The sequence below is a fragment of the Parasteatoda tepidariorum genome, chromosome 1, assembly GCF_982258835.1.
Source record: "Parasteatoda tepidariorum strain Cologne lab strain chromosome 1, Ptep-v5.0, whole genome shotgun sequence".
Classification (NCBI taxonomy): domain Eukaryota; kingdom Metazoa; phylum Arthropoda; class Arachnida; order Araneae; family Theridiidae; genus Parasteatoda; species Parasteatoda tepidariorum.
In genome coordinates this window covers 76,818,562-76,840,630 of record NC_141755.1, presented here as the reverse complement: position 1 = coordinate 76,840,630, position 22,069 = coordinate 76,818,562, and the positions used below count along the sequence as shown (strand labels likewise).

General features: G+C 29.9%; 1 protein-coding gene across 30 annotated transcripts in view; it reads right to left on the bottom strand.

Annotated features, from left to right (window-relative positions):
* LOC107456607 (CUGBP Elav-like family member bruno 3) overlaps positions 1–22,069 on the bottom strand; it is a 713,873-nt gene that overhangs the window by 45,186 nt on the left and 646,618 nt on the right. For 13 of the 30 annotated variants that reach the window (XM_071179587.2, XM_071179599.2, XM_071179595.2 and 10 more), the window contains 4 exons: positions 17,817–17,888; positions 14,397–14,492; positions 12,123–12,266; positions 4,352–4,519 (listed from right to left, as the gene is read on the bottom strand). In XM_071179587.2, coding sequence (XP_071035688.1) covers positions 4,392–4,519; positions 12,123–12,266; positions 14,397–14,492; positions 17,817–17,888 — 440 coding nt within the window. In that variant the 3' untranslated portion in view covers positions 4,352–4,391. Of the gene's footprint in view, positions 1–4,351; positions 4,520–12,122; positions 12,267–14,396; positions 14,493–17,798; positions 17,889–22,069 lie in introns of all 30 variants that reach the window. The other 17 variants (XM_043044184.3, XM_071179603.2, XM_071179591.2 and 14 more) reach the window with 3 other exon arrangements.

The window sequence follows — 22,069 nt, the reverse complement described above, 5'->3', positions numbered from 1 at the left end:
TAAAACTCACCGACTCTATGCAATTTTTATTAAACAAATTTCATTGTGTGGAAGGTAACTATGAAGGAAAATTTGTTTGTACTGCGTTTATATTTATAAGTTTTGCAAGTATATTAATTGGGAAAAGTGTATTTTCCTAAACATCACGCATAAATGTTTTAATAACTGAGTTCTTATAAAACTCTTGTCAATCTTATAATTGGGCTTTAAAATGCTAAGTTCAGAACTTAAGTATAAAAGTAACTTCAATGGTTATGTCCAATTAAAATTAACAGCAAAAATGGTTAGCAACGCCTAGAAATTTAAACTAGTTGCCTACAATAATAAATTCTAACGTTTGGAATTTTTGCATATAAATATTTTGAGATAAATTAATTGAATCCATTTTGCTGAGCTAATGATGGTTAAATATTAAGTAAGGACATTATTTTTCACGACAATTTACATTTTCTTTCCTGACTCTTGTAAATTAATTTACATATGTGCATCAAAAAGCATGTATATAGTTTACATGGGAATTAAATGTGCTAAATGTGCTACATGTGAATCAAAGTAAGTAAAATTGCAAATTAAAGTACTCTTTACAATAGTTCTTTAAAACACAAGCTATATTTTGCAATAGTTGAACTAATTTTTCGCATTTGAAAATGATAAAATAAATGTAATTATTAAGAGAAAATTTTGTTTAGATTTAATCACATTTTATTTTTGCTGGTACAAAAAAGAGAGAAAAAACAACGGTACTTTCTTTCCTCCCAATTTATATATTTTTTTCTTTTCATTCTTTTTAAGTTATTATCCTTTGATTAAATCGTGGATGATTAAATTAAGCAATATATCACTCTAAAAACTCGTTTTGTAAGAGAAAAATTATTATTTTTCCTTATTGCAGATGAAAAATTGCCTTTTATGAAAGATTAGCTTTCTCTTCTGCTAACTAAAGCCGAGTTTTGCGTGCAATTGCATTCACTTCTTTGTCCCTGTAGACACGACTTCGTTGAAAAGTTGTCCCGATTTTTATACTAAAACTTGTTTTGTTAGACTTAAGCTGTGTCCCTGAAGAAAAACGTAAGAAAAATGTTGAATTTATCGAACGTCTTACAAGAACATTATACCTGGAGCAGTGTTTTCAATTATTCTTTGCAAGGGGGGGGGGGGAGACATTTGCATGCATTTCATTACCCAAAAGATTGTTTTCGAATGCCTTGTCTAGCATTTTATCTCAGTTGCTCAAACTTTTTTCAATATTTTTATCTGCTTTCTGGCGTTATAGAATGTAAATCATTTCTAGTTTTAGTCCCTGGAGATTTAGTTTTCCAGTCAAGATTAACAGGTTAAAAAAAATAGCAATTCTTTTCTTAGAGAATGAATATTGGAATTCAAAAATCCTTTGAAATAGTAAATCTGGAGAACAAGATAATCTTTATCGTAGTTGTTTTAAATAACAAACAAGCGATTCAGCATTTAGTCATTAGTTTAGTTTTTATTATGTCTAATGTTTAATCTTTTATGATACAATCATGCTTGTTGTGGCAAAAAATATGCTATTAAATTAAAGATTGTTAAATAAATATTTTGGCAATCAACTATGGATTTTGTCTTTACAATGCGCTTCTTAGTTTGTTAATAAATTAATTAATCGAAATACTGAAATTTATCAGTGCATTTTAATTAACAAACACGGATTTCTACTTTTCATTAGTAGTTTAGTTTTATCAAATCTAAAAGGTGAAATTTCGCTGTACTAAAAAAACTGTTTGAACCCCCACCCCCCAAAAAAAAGATCAATTAAATTTTAACAATGACAAATTTAAACTTTCGTTAACCAACTATGAATTTTGCCATTATGTCAGTTTAGCTTGTTGACGAAATAAATCAATAAAGTATTGAATTTTGGGAATATTTTAACTAGAAAACGTAAACTTCAACTTTTATTAATAAGTTTAATTTTATCAAATCTAAAATGTGAAATTTTGTTTTACAAAAATTTTTGAAGCAAAAAAATATGCAATAAAATTGAAAATTTTAGATTTAAAATTTTAGCTAAGTAGCTATGCAGTTTTGTCATTATGATTTGTTTTAGTTTAGCTTTCAACAAACATAAATCGACCAAATATAAATTTTATTTGCTTATTTATATGGTTTTTAGTTTAGCTTTATAAAGTTTAAAGTCAGACAATTGTTTCTCCTAAAAATGTTTGTTGTGACAAAATTATGCGATGAACTTAAAGAATTTTCGGTAGTAAATTTAGCTTTATCATCATGATGTGTTTTGCTTAAGATTTTGCTTTAAATGTAACTAAGAAACTTAATTTTTATGTAAATTATTATATGATGAATAACATTCATTAGATATAAATTTCATATATAATAAAATGAATACCTTAAGCAATCATATTTCGGGTTATTTTTTGCTCCAAAGTAATGGATGTTCAGTAAATATTTTGATTACTAATTATGACTACTTTATTTATTATTTAATATTAATTTTTTTCGCTTAAAAGGCATTAACATTTTGGATACCTGAATAATGTTGCTATAAATTTCAAAACATTAAATTTAAACTTTATGGTTCAGTTTCGTTTCAAAATATGTGAATAATTGAAAATAAAGATTTAAGTTTGCTTGTTATAAATTAAAATGCTTTGATTTAATATAAATTTATCTGCATCAGGTGAGGCATACTATGAGGCATCATAGTTACCCCAAACCAAATTCAATGGAAGATGCAAAGTTACAAATTGAAAATAGGTATATTTATAAATAAACAAACTGGTGTAAAGGCAAGGGTTAAAGCAACAAAATCAAATTCAATAAAATGAAATATTGAGTAATAAAAGAACTTGATTCAATATTAATATCAAAGTATTGGTCTTACTATTTTAACGAGATTGTCGTGCATTTTTAACAGAAAAAAAAACTAGCAGGAATCGACCTAAATGGGCCATTATAAAATTCAACACGAATTTTAAGTGCTTAAACACTCGGAAATTCATTTAAGAACTGGTGAAAACTTTTCTTTTACAGGAAATAGTTTTTTGAAAGAAAAATACTCAGAGCCATCTTGAGAGCTGTTAAAGAAAACGATGTTTGGCGGATTCAGTACAATTATGAATTGCACAGAAAATTTAAGCAACCAAACATAATTTCAGTTATTAAATCCTATAGAATAAGATGGCTGGATCAAATCTATAGAAAGGATGATGATGACCCAGTTTAGAAGTTGACTTTTGCAAAAGGGGAAGATTAAATACTAGATGGATTGATTCTCGTTTACAGGCAACCGAATGGATCAAAGATTCAACCCCAGACGGAAAAATATCTTAAAACCATGGGCATCAATAGTTTGAGAAATCTAGCGTCTGATTGAGCTAGATGGAAACGACTTATTATGACAGCTCTGGTATATACTAGGTTGTCTAATGCCTTTAAACTATCAACTATTATTTTTAGTATTTACGATTACGTTCATTTTTTTAGCTTGATTTCTAGTTAAAAAAAAAAAAAGAGTTCCAAAGTCCAGGTTGTACAATAGAGGCATAAATGAAGTTTGAGAAATCTAACGTCTGATCGAGCTAGAGGGAAACGACTTATTAGGACAGCTCTGGTATGTACTAGGCTGTCTAATGCCTTAAAACTGTCAATTATTATCTTTAGTATTTACGATTGTGTTTATTTTTTTAGTTTGATGTCTAGTTTTTAAAAGAAAGAGTTCCTAAGTTCAGGTTTTACAATAGAGGCATAAATGAAGTTTGAGAAATCTAGCGTCTGATCGAGCTAAATGGAAACGACACATCAGGACAGCTCTGGTATGTACTAGGCTGTCTAATTCCTTTAAACTGTCAACTATTATTTTTAGTATTTACGATCGCGTTTATTTTTTTAGCTTGATGTCAAGTTTTTTTAAAAAAAAAGAGTTCCAAAGTTCAGGTTGTACAATAGAAGCATAAATGAAGTTTGAGAAATCTAGCGTCTGATCGAGCTAGATGGAAACGACTTACTAGGACAGCTCTGGTATGTACTAGGAGAGAGAGGAAAAAAGAGTTCCAAAGTCCAGGTTGTACAATAGGGGCATAAATGAAGTTTGAGAAATCTAGCCCCCGATCGAGCTAGATGGAAACGACTTATCAGGAGAGCTCTGGTATGTACTAGGCTGTCTAATGCCTTTAAACTGTCAACTATTATTTTTAGCATTTACGATTGGATTTATTTTTTTAGCTTGATTTCTAGTTTTTTTTTTAAAAAAAAAAGAGTTCCAAAGTCCAGGTTGTACAATAGAGGCATAAATGAATACAATATATAAGACAAATACATAAAACAACCGTATTTTGTGGTAAAAAAGAAAACCTACCTGTTTCAGGTAGAGGATCGGTAGAGGCGGGCGCTCGACTCTAGTAGGGTCTATTAGCGTCCTTTGGACGCTTCAGTTGAACCTTCAGGCGTTTCATGCCTATTTGGAAGCCGTTCATAGCCTGGATGGCAGCCTGGGCACTAGCGGGGTTGTCGAAGCTCACAAAACCTTTCGAAATAGAAAGTACCATGTCAATAAGAGTAAAAATTTCACTTAAAAAATTAATTATAAACTAAAAAATAATTGAAAAAATTAATTATTAATTATTTGTTAATTCTAAAGATAATTAGTTATTAATTATCTTTAGAATTAACAAATGAACTGGACTCGGATCTAACAAAAAAAATTGAAAGTCCATTTATATTTAGTAATAAATGGGGATGAAGAGTTTAAAAATGTAATGGATTCTAAGAAATTACCGATATTACGGTACTGTTTACCGTAAAATCCATCTTTACCGGGACTTGTTACGGAAGTAAAAATATGATGTACCGTAATTTTTGCAGGAATAATTACCGTATAATCACTGAGTCATTCTAATCTATAAAAGGGATTTTACGGATGATGTACCCAAAGTGCCGTAATCATACCGTAATTTGATATGAATCTTCTACAGTGTGGGTTCTTCTTAAAATCTTTTGAATTGTGAATTGAATTTTACTTAATTAACGCATGTTTAAACTCATGAATTAGATTGCGGTTTTACAGGAAATTCCAAAGGTTAATTTAAGGTCAATTTCAAAGGTTAATTTTGCTTTTTCTCTCTCGTTTTATTATTAATTTTACGACCCTTAATGTATATAATCTTCTGAATTCAATTAAAGAATTTTAAAAAATATGAAGAGTGGTCATTGCAGAATAGTCCATCTCACAACATCTATCTTTTTATGAATCTACCTTGCTATCTTTTTAGCAGACAATTAATTCTACTACATTAGTGAAAAATATGCAAACCAATTCTTAATATATTTCTTATGAAAGTATATGGAGAATCTTTTTTAAACTTAAATCATCCGAAAAAAACAGCTTTATCTAATCTTAAGTCTGTTTTTATTATTTTAATACACATAAAACACCACGTTTAAGGAGCATAGCAACTATCTAATACCTTTAAATAAGGAAAAGCTTTTACAGAAACTTAGAATCAATGTTATTGGTGGTGGCAGACTGTTAGTAAAATAACATTATATCGGTTCTCCCGTTTGATGGAGCGGTTCTCCAACTCTCTCTATATATATTTATATATCCTGACCCTTATTCTATTCCAAGTGGGTGGTTCGGGTATCGATAATATGGGGAAAAGGGGTAGAGGAATATATCTCAACCCGGGTAATCATTAAAGCAGCAAAAGAGCGACCCACATGGTAGATTGGATAAAGACGTCCAACTACAGTGAGGCAAAGGGTCTCCTTTATAAACCGTCAACTCTGCGGGGACAGGATAAATATGTCCATTCCGTTAGATATTTGACGTCTAAATTACCAAGGACGAGTTCGCGATCACGGCCTGAGCATTAAACAACGTCTTGAGTCATGGTTAAGTCGTTTCAGGAAGCTCGTTTATATCGTTCTGGTCATTTCATTTGCATAAGCGGTGGCGATATTTATTGATACACTCTATTTTTCAAAGAGGCTAAAATGGCGGAGGCTATTTCATCTCTGAAAGCCTGCAGCAGGTAATATATTTACTGCCTATTATGGAAATCTGCTTCTTGATGCTAGAGCTTGAAATTAAAGGGTAAGTCGTTTGATGGGGGGTTGGGGGGACGGACTCACTTTCACCGACAATCTTGTGTAACTTTCATCAAACTTCGAAGAGATATCTTATTTTAGGGGGAATGGAAAAGAATGGCTCTCAATCTCTGAGCCAGATGTCTGGAGCTATTTGAGGAGGTGTCCGTTATCCGCCCTTTTCCTATTTTATAAGAAAGCTTCCGCGCAGTTATCTGAAATGATGAAGTCATTATGGTTTATAGCTTCTAATCTGCATTTAATCAATCGAAAACGTGTTCTTTTATTCATAAGTTCCCCTCTTATTTTGCCACCAAGGTAGATGATAAGAATTAGTAAATTGATGAAGTAAATAAGTTGTACCTTAAGAATTTCATTTGGGATTCGAGGAGGGGAGTTTGTTTTAAATATTTATAATGCTTCTAATTTCATGAAAATAACATTTTGAATGAGTTTGTCGTGGAAGTTTTGTAATATTTTGAACGAACTCTGAAGATTTAAGTATACGTAAATAAAGTTTTTTGAAGTTAATAAAAAAAAATTGAGCAAAACTTTCTTAATTTTTAATAAATTGATAGTAATAATGTTTGAGAACGTTTCAATGAAAATAAAAATTAAAACTCATAAAATTAGTAAATTTCGTGGTTTTAAGAATTTAATTAAAATTTTTTGAAATTTAAAGTGTAAGTCAATAAGCAAAAATTTTAAACTGAAATTAAAGCAACTTAGTATTTTTTTAGTTCAAATTAAAGTTAAATAATAGTTTTTTTACTTAAATTGTCAATTTTTCAATTTTTTCACACTCATGTAATGTTATTATTTGCATATTGTGCATTTGAGATTTGAAAAAAAAAATCATATTTACTGTTTTCAAATTTTGTTTAATCAAAATAGAAAAAAACAACAACAAGTGTTAATAAATTTATTCTATAATTCATTGTTTTATAAAAAAAGTATAGATAAGACAATTTAAAAATTAAAAAAAAGTGTGATAGCAAAAATTAAAGTATTACAACTATTAAGATTATTAAAAAGAGAAAAAAAGGAAAAATTTTTCAAATTTTGATTTAAAAGTACTATATTCTGCGTTAAGGAATCGCAACAAAGACTTTACAAGTTTGAATGGATTAAAATAAGGAATTAATTAAAGTTTTAACTAATAATTGGAAAATTAAATTTCTCTAATTTAATTTAAGATTAAATAAATGCATTCAAGTTCAAAATTCTAACTTCAAAATTTAAGTAAAAATATCTTTTCAATTTAATTATAAGAAAAAAGTCCTTGTAATAAAAATTATATCAAAAGAGGATAAGATTAAAAATACGTAGAAAAATTTAACACTCTTACTGTTTGATTAAAGGAGCTGAGAAAAAGAAGGCAAAGAATAAACTAAAAAATTTAAACCGCTTTATTCTAGAAATATTTTATTTATCTCTTACTGAATGCTAAAATAAAGAAAATACTTTTCTTCAAGAGTATTTAAATAAAGAAAATTTATGGACTATTTAATGATTTTTACTTATTTCGGAACGCTATAAAATTAGTTTACTATTTAGTGAGATTAAGATTATTATTAAAAAAGAGATATAAAAATTAAAAGACCGAATGAAAAGGTATTAGAACAAACTATAAGTGTTCAACTATCTGGACTTTCTGAGCATCAAGAACTTTTAACGGGTTTCAAATCAAAAGTAAACAAATATTTCCAAAATAAAATTTGTAAATTGAAATTTTTTAAAGTTTAATTTGAAATTAAATACATTTAATCAATGTTTTGCTCATTTAAGACGGAAATGAAAACTTATTTTCAAGTTTACTCTTTTATCAAGAAAACATGAAAAAAAGAACATAAAAAAAAATATAATCTATTTCTCTAATTGACAGATTAAGGAAAATATTTTCATTAAGAAATATAGTAAATAAATAGGGAAAAAGTAAGAAATATTTAACACGACTAACTTATTCCAAGATAAGTTTATTAAAGTTTTAGAATAGTAAAATAATGAGAAAGATTATGGTTATTACTAAAGAGGAAAAATGAAAAATTTTCAATTTGATGAAAAAGTTTCAGCTTTAACTGTTCAACTTAAAAGTATTTTTTCTGAAGGTGTTCTATTCTTATACGGAATTATATTGCGAAAAGTTAACTAATATATAACTAATTTTAAGCAAAGAATTCTTTTTAATTAACTCACTAAGAATAAAAATGCAATTAAAACAAAAATAAAATTGCGCTAACAAAGTTCCTTATAAAATTAAAGAAAAAAAAATGATTAGCAATTTTAATATTGAATCTGAAAAAGAGAAGTAAATATTTTAAATAAAAATAACCATTTTTTTTCACAAGCAATTTCTTTCTTGTAAATTAAAAATGAGAGGAATTAATTTCTTTAAGGAAAAAAGCACCTAAATAAGGAAAAATTAAAATAAAGAGATATTTTGGAAAGATTATCCTATTTTGGTAATCTATGGAACTAATGACATGATAAGAAACATTAATCGGGAATCTAAATTAAGAAAAATAGTATAACATGAAAGATAAACAATACATAATTCAATAAAAAATTAAAACAGAATATATATATATATATATATATATATATATATATATATATATATATAAAATATTTACTTCTCTTTTTCAGATTCAATATTAAAATTGCTAATCATTTTTTTTTCTTTAATTTTATAAGGAACTTTGTTAGCGCAATTTTATTTTTGTTTTAATTGCATTTTTATTCTTAGTGAGTTAATTAAAAAGAATTCTTTGCTTAAAATTAGTTATATATTAGTTAACTTTTCGCAATATAATTCCGTATAAGAATAGAACACCTTCAGAAAAAATACTTTTAAGTTGAACAGTTAAAGCTGAAACTTTTTCATCAAATTGAAAATTTTTCATTTTTCCTCTTTAGTAAATAGTAATAGTAAAATAATGAGAAACCATAGTCTTTCTCATTATTTTACTATTCTAAAACTATATATATATATATATATATATATATATATATATATATATATATATATATATATATATATATATCACTAAGGAAGAAAGATTTCATAAACCTGATGAAAATGTAATACATTCTACTTTGAATGCTGCACTAATAGGGAATCTTTAGTAAAGAGCCTCCAGGTTTAGATAGAATTCAAACGAGAAGGTAATGTTGAATTTATTAAAGACTACAAACACTTGAAAAAATACATAAAAATAATGAAAGATGCTTTTCTAATTTAAATAAAGCTTCAATTAAAAAAAGTGTTTACAGTTAACAATTTCTTACGAAGCATAAAATGTATGTATCTAAGAAAATCGGTGAAGAATTTTCAAAAATGATTTAAACTTATATTTTTTGTTTGTTCCTGAAACTGAAGAAAAAAGAAAGAAAAAAAAATTAAAAACATAGACCCTCAAAAAATAGTTTCTTCTTTTTATATTACAAATTGAAAAAAAAAATTGTTTCTGAAGAAAAACAGAGTAAATAAATAGGAAAAAATCAAGGGATATTTAACAAGATTAGCGTAATTCTGGAAACAACTAAAATAGTGAAAAAATAAAAAAGATTAAGGTCATTACTAAAGAAGAAAGATAAAGATTTCAAAAATCTGATGAAAAGGTATTACATTCTACTTTAAATGCTACACTAATAGGGAATCTTAGTAAAGACCCTCCAGGTTTAAATGGAATTCAAACGAGAAGTTAATGTTGATTTTGTTAAAGATTACGAACTGGAAAAAATACATAAAAAGAATGAAGGATGCCTTTTCAATTTAATCCCCCGAAACAAGAGATTTGAATTAAAGCTTGAATGCACGATTTTAAATTGGTTGTAAAAGACGGAATATTTTTAGAATAAATCTGGACTTGAATTTAAAATTCAAGAAAGCAGAAAAAATGCAGAAAAACAGGTGGAATACTTAATCATTTGAAGGAATGCTTTCTGTTTGATGAAAAAAAAATGGGTTAGGGCAAGCGTTAAAAATGTAAGAATGCTTTGTGAATAAAAATTAAGACGAGTATATTTAAGATTAGTAAATAAGCAAAATATGCAGTACAGGATTTAAAAGTAAATGGCAATGGAAATAAAAAAAGAGCAATAAAATATTATGCTGCAACATTTATTTTCAATTAGAATAATGGTTTGAAAAATCTATTATTCTTTTTCAAAATGCATGAACTACCTTTTTTTGATATACACGCAACCTTAATTTTATCATTTCAATTTATTCAAAATTGATTCTGATAAGCTAATTTGATATTTGAAAAGTTTTAACGTTGGTTTGTGCCAGTCTGTGTTTAAATTTCTTCAAGTTCAATAATTTTTTTTTTATATAATCTTAATTAATAGATGATTATTCTGTAGTTTAGTTTGTTTAACATTGTTTCAATTTATTTTGATTTAAGTTTGTTTGATATTGATTTGGGTCAGTATATTGTTCAGCTTGTTTTACAGTACCTTAGATAATTTTCATTTCAATTTCTTTAAAATTAATTAGAATCAGTCAATGCATCAAGTTTCTTAATATTGATTTGAATTTAGTATTGTCTCAAATAATATGTATTTAGAAATCGTTATTCTACATTTTAGTTTGATTAATACTGATTCAGATTATTTAATACTACAGTTTAGTTAGCATGGGTTTTGAGTACTTAATAATTCATTTTAACATAGAATTAGTTAATTTATATTTTAAATTTTTTTTGACATTAGCTCAAATTATATTAATTTCAGTTTTTTGATAATGATTTGAATCAGTATTATTGTCCAGCGTGTTTTACTTAGGCTCAGATAATTTTTTCACTTCAATTTATTTAACCTTTATTAGAAAGATTCAATGGATCAAATTTTTAAAAATTGTGACGAATTTAGTAATCATAAAGAGTATAAATTAAGGAATGGTTATTCTACATATCAGTTTGATTAATACTAATTTAGACTATTTAATATAGAAGTTTGCTTAACTCTGATTTAGGGTATTAAATATTTCAGTTTGAACTATAATTACTTAATTTAATATTTTGATTTTTTAACGTCGATTCAGATTTTTTCGATTGTATTCAGATATTTATCTAGAGGAGAACGATGCTTGAACTTTAAATGTACGTTACTTAAATGGTCTGAGTTCTTTTATCCCCGACATCTTGGATTTTAGGTTACATTTGTAATTTGCGTTTTCTTCATATTTTCTTTTTTATACTTCACAAACTTTTGATGACAGAGTATTTATAAGGCAGCAAAATACCTTTTAAAAAAGGTAGAAAATAAAGGGCTAGCATTATTAGATTAGGAAAAATAAGGCTTGATAATTTTTATAAGTTTTATGAATTTTTCCTTAAACCTTTACCGCAATAAAATGATGTGATTCGTGGTTTTGAGTAAGTAATTTAAAACTTCAAGTTTCTCAGTTTTCAGAGTTTTTAAAATCTAATTTTATGAATCTAATCTAATTTTATGTCGGGAGATAAGGAGACTCGTTTAAATCAATAAATGAAGCTAAATTTACCAAAATATGATTAATAAGGATTATTCTCAATCGAATTTGAAATTGAAACAATTCGCTTTTTTAATTGGAAGACTCAAGAAGACAGTTTCATTAGCTTTTATTCCTAATAATTTAAAAAAGGGAAACTATTGTCATCATGAAGAATAGGGTTAAACGTCAAAACAATCAACAACTAAACGTCAAAACAGTTTTTACAATCAGTTTCAACGCTTAGCTATATGATTCTGTTATTAACTTGAATTTGAGCTTTGCTACTGAATAAATATGAAACAAAGGCTATTAGCGTGTGATTTAATGAATTAATTTTTTAATAATAGTATATTTAGAGTGGTGTTTCAAGAACACCCTGAGTAACACAAGATTTGCGTTTTTTGAATCTGTTATTGGTAAATTTTTGAAGATCGAAATGAAGAAATCCTGCAATGAGAGTCAAATATAAGGAAAGGTGAAAAGAAATGAAAAACGAACATTTATACAAAAATTACATCAACAGTGTTCGAAATTCGTGACGTCATGGGGATAAATATCTTACCGAAGCACTTGCTCTGATTAGTAGCTCTGTCGATGAAAACCTTGGCACTGATGACATTGCCAAAGGGCAAAAACATCTGCATGAGCTCTCCGTCGCCAAACTCTTGCGGCAAGTGGTAAATGAAGAGGTTGCAACCCTCCGGACCTACAGTAAACAATCGGTTAGCGTACAATTGATGCATATTTCAGTATTATGATTATAAAAACAACAAGGGCAGAAATTTCTCCACTAGTTTACGGTCAGAGACCAGCAAAAAGTGTTCCAGTCTTTGACAGTAAAATAAGTTTATGTTCGTAAATCTATCATTACCATAGATTTATTTAAAACTGATTTTGACTATATCTAAAAAGCACATTTCGTGCATCTATATACAGTTTTCTTCTGTTAACATTCAGCAGAATCAGTAGACCCAAGTTTCAAAATACTTCATTTAAATAGCTTTGCAAACATGCTGAGTTCGTCGTCTGATAGTTAAATTTTAGGGTATTTTTTTAAAAAATAAATTATTTCGCTATAAACTTTTTTTAAAGATTTGTTGTTCTTTGAAATTTTTATGCAGATTCATCATAACAGAAATAAACAAAATCAGTTTTAAAATTTCCCCATCACAAAACAGAAAAAAATGCGGATTATGTAATAATAAAAATAAAGATAACAACAGCAATGACAATATTAACAATAATAATAACAACAACAATAATAATAATAATAACAACTACAATAATAACATAACAACAGCAATAATGAGAATAATAACATGACAACATCAATAATGAGAATAATAACATAACAACAGCAACAACAAGAGTAATAACGTAACAACAATAATGAGTTTATAACTGTAGAATGAATTGTTTGTATGGATATTTATGGACAATCGATTAATTTTCAAGTTGCTGTCTAAAAACTAACTGATGACAAGTGCAGGGAGAAAAAAATTCCTGTAAATTCCAATACTTTATCGTAAGGCCATTTATGATTAATATAACAATAATTCTGGTAGTAAAATCAAATCATACGGTACTTAAACCTTTCATATGGTAACGGTTTCCGTTCATATGGTAATAGTTTATCGGAAATTCTGGTTTTTAAAAATTAAAGCTCTTAATACTTCACATTTAGTACAAATACAAACCTTAAAAGTAAATTTAACCAAGTAAATGGTTTTCATGCCATTCTCCAAAGTATCGTGACAAAATATAAAACAATATTTTATTGTAAATTTCACCAAAATCATTACCAAAGCACTTCGGTAAAAATTACCGTGCTTAGATAGAAGCAGCTTTATTTTGACATTTAAACAACAAAAATTTATTTCGACGTTTGATAAAATCTTTAAAAAAAATACAAATATATCTGATATTCATACAGTAATTTGATCTATTTTACTCGCTAAAAATATATATCTGATATTCATACAGTAATCTGATTTATTTTATTCGTTAAAAAATACAAATTTATCTGATATTTATAGTAATCAGATCTATTTTTCTCGTTAAAAATAGAAATATATCTGATGTTCATACATTAATCTGATCTTTTTACTCGTTAAAAAATACAAATATATCTGATATTCAAACAGTAATCTGATCTATTTTACTCGTTAAAAAATACAAATATATGTGATATTCATACAGTAATCTGATCTATTTTACTCGTTAAAAAATATAAATACATCTGATATTCATACAGTAATATAATCTATTTTACTTGTTAAAAAATACAAATATATGTGATATTCATACAGTAATCTGATCTAGTTTACTCGTTAAAAAATATAAATATATCTGATCTTCATACTGTAATCCGATCTATTTTACTCGTTAAAAAATATAAATACATCTGATATTCATACAGTAATATGATCTATTTTACTCGTTAAAAAATACAAATATATCTGATATTCATACAGTAATCTGATCTATTTTACTCGTTAAAAAATATAAATACATCTGATATTCATACAGTAATATGATCTATTTTACTCGTTAAAAAATACAAATATATGTGATATTCATACAGTAATCTGATCTAGTTTACTCGTTAAAAAATATAAATATATCTGATCTTCATACTGTAATCCGATCTATTTTACTCGTTAAAAAATACAAAATTATTTGATATTCATACAGTAATCTGATAGATTTTACTTGGCTAAATTCTTCACAAAAACAAACTGATAACTAATAAGTGATGCAGAAGAAGACGACAAAGGTAGGCTTAGGATGTAATAAAAAGATAGAGAGAAAGAGACAGATTGAGAACGATGCTTACCAGGAATGTACGTACCTTCTCGCTGAGTTTGAGTAACTACGGCAGGTTGTGGAGTTAGGGCTTGGCCAAACTGACCAAAAGGAGTTGTATACGCAGCTACACAAAGAGAGATAATTTGAATTGTACAATACAAAGTTTTCTCTTTAAAATGACAAGGAAACATTTGTATAATTTAAGTCTACATATAAGTTAATGTGTGGTGTCAGTGTTGTGAAATGTAAAGTTTCATAGCTAAGTGTAATGTCTGTCTATTTGTTGTTATAGATTTGAGACATTAAAAACTACTTATTTTTCCTTGTTTATTTCTGATCAGTTGTTCAAAGAAAAATGGCTATAATAGTGGCGTGCAGAGGTGCGAAGATTTCTGAACAAACTCTTCGATTAGATTGCCCACGAGGTGCAATGTGATAATTGGAGGGTCGAAAATTATTTCATTAGGAAGCTACCCCAACGAAAAAAACTTATCTAATTAAAAATTCACATTTTAAATCATTTTTTAAAAGAACAGAAGTACTCCACTGAAAATACTCCATAATAAAGAATTATTATAGAGTATAAATAATTTTGGACTTTTTTTTTGCTTGTTTCAGTGAGCAACCGAAATGATCCGACCTGGTAAATGTACCCAGTAAAGGTTAGATCCACTGTTTGGAATGAAAAAAACAACAACATACATACGTAAGAAAATATTCGTAATTTATTTTTCTTAAATGTTAAGAACATTTTATAGATGATTTCTCTTTAATGAATTAATGCCTCAAGTTTTCAACATTAAATGTACACTGGTTATCATAAATTAAGGAAAAATCACAAAAATAGCGATAACTCTTTCAAAAGTAAGCCAAACCGTGCAAAATTTGCATATGTTGTCCACTAAGAGTAGCTGAGTAAAATTGCAATATGCAAATTAGTGGCGCTGCACTCGGCTTACGTCATCTGCCTGGAGCATAAAAGTTCAAGTTTGAGAGAAAGCACACAGATTTTACTGTGATTGCGACATTGAAAATCTGGGATAGCCAATTCGTAATAATGACCTCTAGGCATCATTTGCCTGAAGAACTACGATGGAGAGCCATCGGGAGACTAGAGGCAGGGCAGAGTCAATCAGAAGTGGCCAGATGGCTAAATGTGAGTCCATCTGTGGTTCATAGACTTTGGAGGCAATTTCAAACCACAGATTCGGCATCTAGGAGGTTCAGTCAAGGACGGCCAACTGTTACGACCAGTGCCGATGACCGATATTTGACATTAAGTGCACGCAGGAATAGAACCGCTACTCCGACACATCTTAGATCCTCTCTTGCTGCAGCCACCGGAAGGTTGGTGTCAACGTCAACTGTGCGCAGAAGGCTCCACGAAGGTGGTCTGTATGCGAGACGACCAGCCATTTGCGTGCCGCTCACATCACGCCATAGGAGAGACCGTTTGTAGTGGGCCTGACAACATGTCCACTGGACGTCAGATCAATGGAGGCCTGTTCTCTTTACGGATGAGTCCAGGTTTAGTCTAGAAAGTGACAGTAGACGTTATTTGATATGGAGAGAACCTGGGACCCGTTATCATCCATCAAACATCCGTGAAAGAGATGCATACGGAAGAGGCAGTGTCTGTGTTTGGGGAGGCATATCCTTAGGAGGGCGCACATACCTCCATGTCTTTCCAAGGGGAACCGTGAATGCTCAGGTATATCGAGACAACATCCTTGATGCTTATGTGCGCCCATATGCCGGGGCAATTGGTGATTGCTTCCTGTTACAGGACGATAATGCAAGACCACACAGAGCTCGCATTGTTGATGATTATCTTCAACAGGAAACAATTACTCGCATGGAGTGGCCAGCTCGATCCCCGGACTTGAATCCTATCGAGCACGTTTGGGATGCTCTAGGGAGGCGTGTATCTGCCATCAATCCGCCCCCTCAGACCCTTGCCACGCTTGCAACTGCTTTACAAGAGCAATGGCTCTCACTTCCTATTGAACTGATAGACCGCATAATTGAAAGCATCACACATCGCTGTTTGTGCTGTATTGCTTCTAGAGGCAATCATATTCCATATTAAAGGTACTTTTTCTATTGCAAACCGATACTTCCAATTTGTTTATTTTATACATGTGCTAATTTCTATACTACTATTAATGTCTGATAATTTCTTTTTATGTTGTTTAATACCTTACTATGTGTTGTATATTGTGGGTAAGTTTCATAAAATTCCATGTGTAATTTCTTGAGTTATCGCGATTTTTGTGAATTTTCCTTAATTTATGATAACCAGTGTATTTCAAAATTACATCATATCTTTAATAAACTGAATACTAATTTAAAAAAAGAAATTATTTCCCGATAAAAGTAACAGAAATGGAATTTTATTTCTTATAGCCGGCGTTGAATAGTTGACCCAGTTTTGAGTTTAAGACTACCAATGTTCAATTCCATAGAGTAGTAATTTTGAACCCTACCCAGAAGACAAAAAACTCATGAATCCAGACCTGAATCAGTCAGACAAAGACCTGAATCAGTCCTGAATCAGTCAGACAAAGACTTGAATCAGTCCTGAAAAAGACCTGAATCAGTCTGTCAAACTAGCCTTCGTGGTGGACGTTTTGAGGGAATTAACCCTCATTAGCGTCATATGGAGAGCACAAAAAATTCCTCGGTTGGCCAAAGGGCAAGGGAATTCTAATCCACGATTCTTTTACCACTGACGATATTTTTACGTCAGTGCTTGTTTAGTGCAAGTCGGGAACAGAACCCATATCGATCAGCCATCGCTGAGATTTGAACTTGGGGGACCTCAAGTTTTTCTGTCTGCAATTGTGGATTGGATGTCCCTTTAAGCTGGACGAAATATCTGTTGCTATTGCTCTCATGGTTCATTTCTGCACGTCACTAGGATGGAGAGTTTTGCAGGCGGTTTTAATCTCAGATCAACCTCGATATTTCTTTTGCTTTTCCTCACAAGTATGGTTCATTTAAAATAGGTAATATGGTTATTCGTTTTTTATTTAAGAAATACTGTACGGCTTACCAAAGCATATTTAGAAAATTATAAATGTTATGATTCTGTATGAACCCCTGGAGCATTTTATGCATGTGAGACTAAAAAAAATATTTCTTATGAGAGAAATCTCACACACACGATAATGCTCTCCTGCACATTGATTCGTTTCTTCAATGACATTGTCAACAATATTTGATTTGATTTTTTTCTAATGTCACTTAATATGTGACAAAGATTCATTTTAAGTTCAAGAGTTAGATAAATGTTCTGTTATAAATTTGAACCTCAATTTTGTCTTTATTTTGTTATCTAGTTTGACTAGTGTAAATTTCAAATTTAATCTGAACTTGTGTGAAGTGTCTGAGTTTTGTTTGTATTTTACAAAAAATTTTGTTGACTTACGTGTTAATATAAACTTACGTATTCCCGGGTAGGGCTGCAGGCTTGGATAGGCGGTGGGCTGCAATGCGTCCCCGTTTGGTATGGCTTGAGCTGCAAAGAAAAAAAAAATCTTTTTAAATTAACATTTACTAACATTTTTTATTGCTCATAACATGAAACCTTTAGTTAGTTCAAAAGCAAACCTGATCTATATCAGAAAATTTACTAAGATTTAAAAGGATGAAAAAAATAATTTAAAATAAACCAAAATTAATGTCGTTAATATTATTTCAGGATTCTAGTTAGTTTTCCTCCTTTTTTAATCTTCTGAGTCAGAATGCTTATTTTTCATACTTTTTTCATTATTTTGAATTAGTTTAGGTCAAAATAGGTGAAAAAAGTGAAAAATATTATACTCAGCATTGTGGTTATGAAATACAGCATGAAACGGTGTCTTTTTCTGAGTTAAAGGAAACTTCTTCCAAAAGCGGCTCACTTCAAAATAATATTTTTTTTTAATTTTCACTTATTTACAGTTATTTAGATCTAATAGAAGCAGTCATTTATCATTCGAATTTCTTTAATTTAAAAAAATAAATTATTGATACAATTTTGAATATGAATGCAAATTTTTCTTTAAATACTACTTTTTTGGGTTTTATATTTTAGTACAAATTTAATTCCGATAATCGAACAGATTATTTTAATACCTATTATACTGTTTTTATATTTAAAAAAATACTTAAATATACTTTTGCTTATTATTGCAGAGTCAGAAAAAATATATGAAAAAGACACCGACTTCCCATCGGCGTCAAAGATTAAATATTCATTATGTTACTAAATTTTGTTTAAAAAAAACTATTATTACCCTTTAACTCAACTGGGAAAACTTTTCCAATGAGGTATATTACCAAAAATAATAAATAATTATCAAATGATTTACGTTGAAAGTTTCCATTTACTTATTAATTCATTATTTCCTTTATTGATTATTACTGATTACATGAACTCTTCGCTTAGTCTAAAAACTAGCCTAATATATGACCAAAAATCTACATAAGAAAAAAATAATCGTTAAGACGAAAAAAGATTATGAGGATGACAAATACTCATTTAAAATAAAGCAATATTAATGAAGTTAATATTTTATTAGATTCCTAAAGTTAACTCTCACTTCCTTGTTAATATTTATTTTCTTACTGACGAATTATATGCGTTTAAGGCTACTGTTACTCTTCCAGCCACACGGGAAATTTTTGCAATTAAATTAGGTATTTGATGTCGCGAATTGGCAACAGGCGTAATTTTCCTCACGGAGATCTTGAATCTCAAGGGGACCACCAGGTTGAGTCTTATTATTATTTTATTTTTTTATGGTTGGCTAGTGGTGATATTAAATACTGTTGAGAGTTTATGTCATCGAGAATTTTCTCTTAAAAGGGTTGCACATTTAACATAATAAATGTTACATCAAGTTAAAAAGTGACTCAATTATCTGTAGTAATTTACTTTTAAGTATATTTAAACGATTAATTGAACTTGATTGAATTTGTTCTTATGATCCTTGGCGTTTTCTAATACATATTAAGCTGCTTCAAATTCTTTTATAACTCAACTGAATTTAATTCGAAATTTTCTGAACTCAATTTTTATTGAAATAATGCTATGGTCTTTGTACAGTTACAAATGTAGTATAAATACATATTGTTTTAGGAAAATATTTCCTAAATCAAAAAGTAAGTACAATCTAGTTTTTTACCAAAAAATTGAGTAATCTTACTTTAGGTTCTTGTAATTTTCTAAATTTCTTTTAGAAAAGTTAAAAATACTTCCTTATTTTGAATTGTAACAACAGCTACCAAGCAGATTCCTGTTCCTCAGTAATTGAACGAAATTATAAAGAATGACACAAAATGGATTTATAAGCAGGATTGATAAATCTAAGATGAACGCTACAAGAATACTTTCTAATTACAATTTATCAAGAACCAGATTTCCGTGAACAAACAGACTAGTTAGAGAGTTTAAATTTATCACTTGATTTATGTGTCTTATACAAAATGGATTCATAAATGGTATTGATAAATCTAAGATGAAAACACATTCTTTCTAAATACAATTTATCAAGAATCAGATTTCCGAGAGCTTGCAGACTAGTCAGAGAGTTTAAATTTATAACTTGATTTATGTGCCTTATACAAATTAAAGGTACGCTAATTTTTTAAATAGTACAAGCAAAATTTGTTACTACACTACTGGCCATTAAAATTGCTACACCAGGAAGGAGACACACCACGAACGTGAAATTTGCAGGACGGATAAAGCATGTTGGGGTATGCAAATGATTAACTTATCAGTGCATTTATGCAAAGCAGGTGGCGGTAGCGATACCTACAATGTGTACAAAAGAAGAGATTTGACAGTAAGTTTCATATACAGAAATTGAATTCGAGCGTTGTTCTTGTTTAAAAAAGTTTTGTTATGCCTCGTGTAAGAAGAAGAAATGTCTACCAGCATATGTCTGAGTTAGATCGAGGTCAAATTGTGGCCTACCGGGATTGCGGATTATCATACCGAAGTATTGCTGCTCGCGTTAGTCGAGATCCCATGACTGTTAGCAGAATATAGACTCGATGGGTTCATGACGGTTGTATGGAACGCCGTGCAGGATCTCAGCGCCCCCCCCTCACTAATAGCCGAGAAGACAGACATGTTATCCACATGGTCTTAGGGGATCGTACAGCTACTTCACGAATCCTGAGTCAACAAATTAGGTCATTTGCAAGACAAAAAGTGTCTGCACGAACAGTTCGACTACGTTTGCAGCAGCATGGATTGTCAACACGGCGACATGACTTCGGCTACCCTTGACGCTGCATCACAGTTAGGAGCGCCTCCAATGGTGTGATCAACGACGAACCTGGACGCAGGAATGGCATGATGTCGTATTTTCAGACGAATTCAGATTCTGTATACAGCATCATGATGGCCGCATCCGTGTTTGGCGACATCGTGGAGAGCGCCCATTGGCAGTTTGTATTCGACATCGTCATACTGTCCCATCACCTGGAGTAATGGTATGGTGTGTCATTGGATACACGTCTCGATCATCTCTTGTTCGCATTGCCGACACTTTGAGCTGTAGCCGTTGCATTTCTGATGTGTTAGGGCCAATTGCTCTGCCTTATATTCGAGGCCTCCATAACGCTACGTTTCAGCAGGACAATGCACGACCGCAAATTTCTCGCACTGTTCTGACCTTCCTTGACGCAGAACATGTTCGCCTGCTGCTTTGGCCAGCACGTTCTCCTGATCTCTCACCAATTGAAAACGTCTGGTCAATGGTTGCCGAACGACTGGCACGCCGCCACTCGTCAGTCACTACGGTCGATGAATTGTGGCATAATGTTGAAGCTGCATGGAATGCTGTAGCCGTCCATACTATCCAATCTCTGTTCGACTCGATGCCCAGGAGAATAACTGCTGTTATTGCTGCGAGGGGAGGTTGCGCTGAAGGCTGATTCCTCAGGATCTATATATACATCCAAATATCCTGAAACTTTAATCACTTGTTCTTCCAACTATAATGTATGTGCCCAATAAATATAATTCTGTTATTTGCCCTCCTTCCTGGTGTAGTAATTTTAATGGCCAGTATTGTATTTTATAGAAGATCAAAATTTTTACCACTTTCTGACTTAATTAATCAGACGCAAAAAAGGAAGCAAATAATAATATAAAATAATAAAATTTTATATCTACGTTTACTTTTTATTGCAAAATCAATTTTTACGAGAGTATGTTACGGAACAAATCTGATATACGGTAATTTTGACAATAATTATTACCGTAAAAATGACTGAATCACTCTAATTAAATAAATATTGCTATAAAATTTACGGTATAATATGTAACGATAAAAAAGGATGTTCCGGATGATGCAAAGATGAAAGGGACCGTACTTTATACCGTAATTTGATCCGGAATTTTTTTACAGTGTTGACTGAAAAGGGGAGAATTATTTTATTTTTGTCAGGACTTAAACAAAAATTGTAATGCACCTCACTTGCGTTATTAACTTCTACCAATACTGAAAGCCCCTCCCTTAGCTTTTGAGAGTTATGCAATCTACATTATTCGTTATAAGCTAGGCAAAAATAAAATTACTTTCTCCTTTAAAGCATACTTAAAAAAACATAGTTTTTAACCATTTCAATTTTATTATTACACAAAAACCCCCTCAAAAATGGACAGATAATTTGGTGAATAAATAGAAAATAAATAGAACC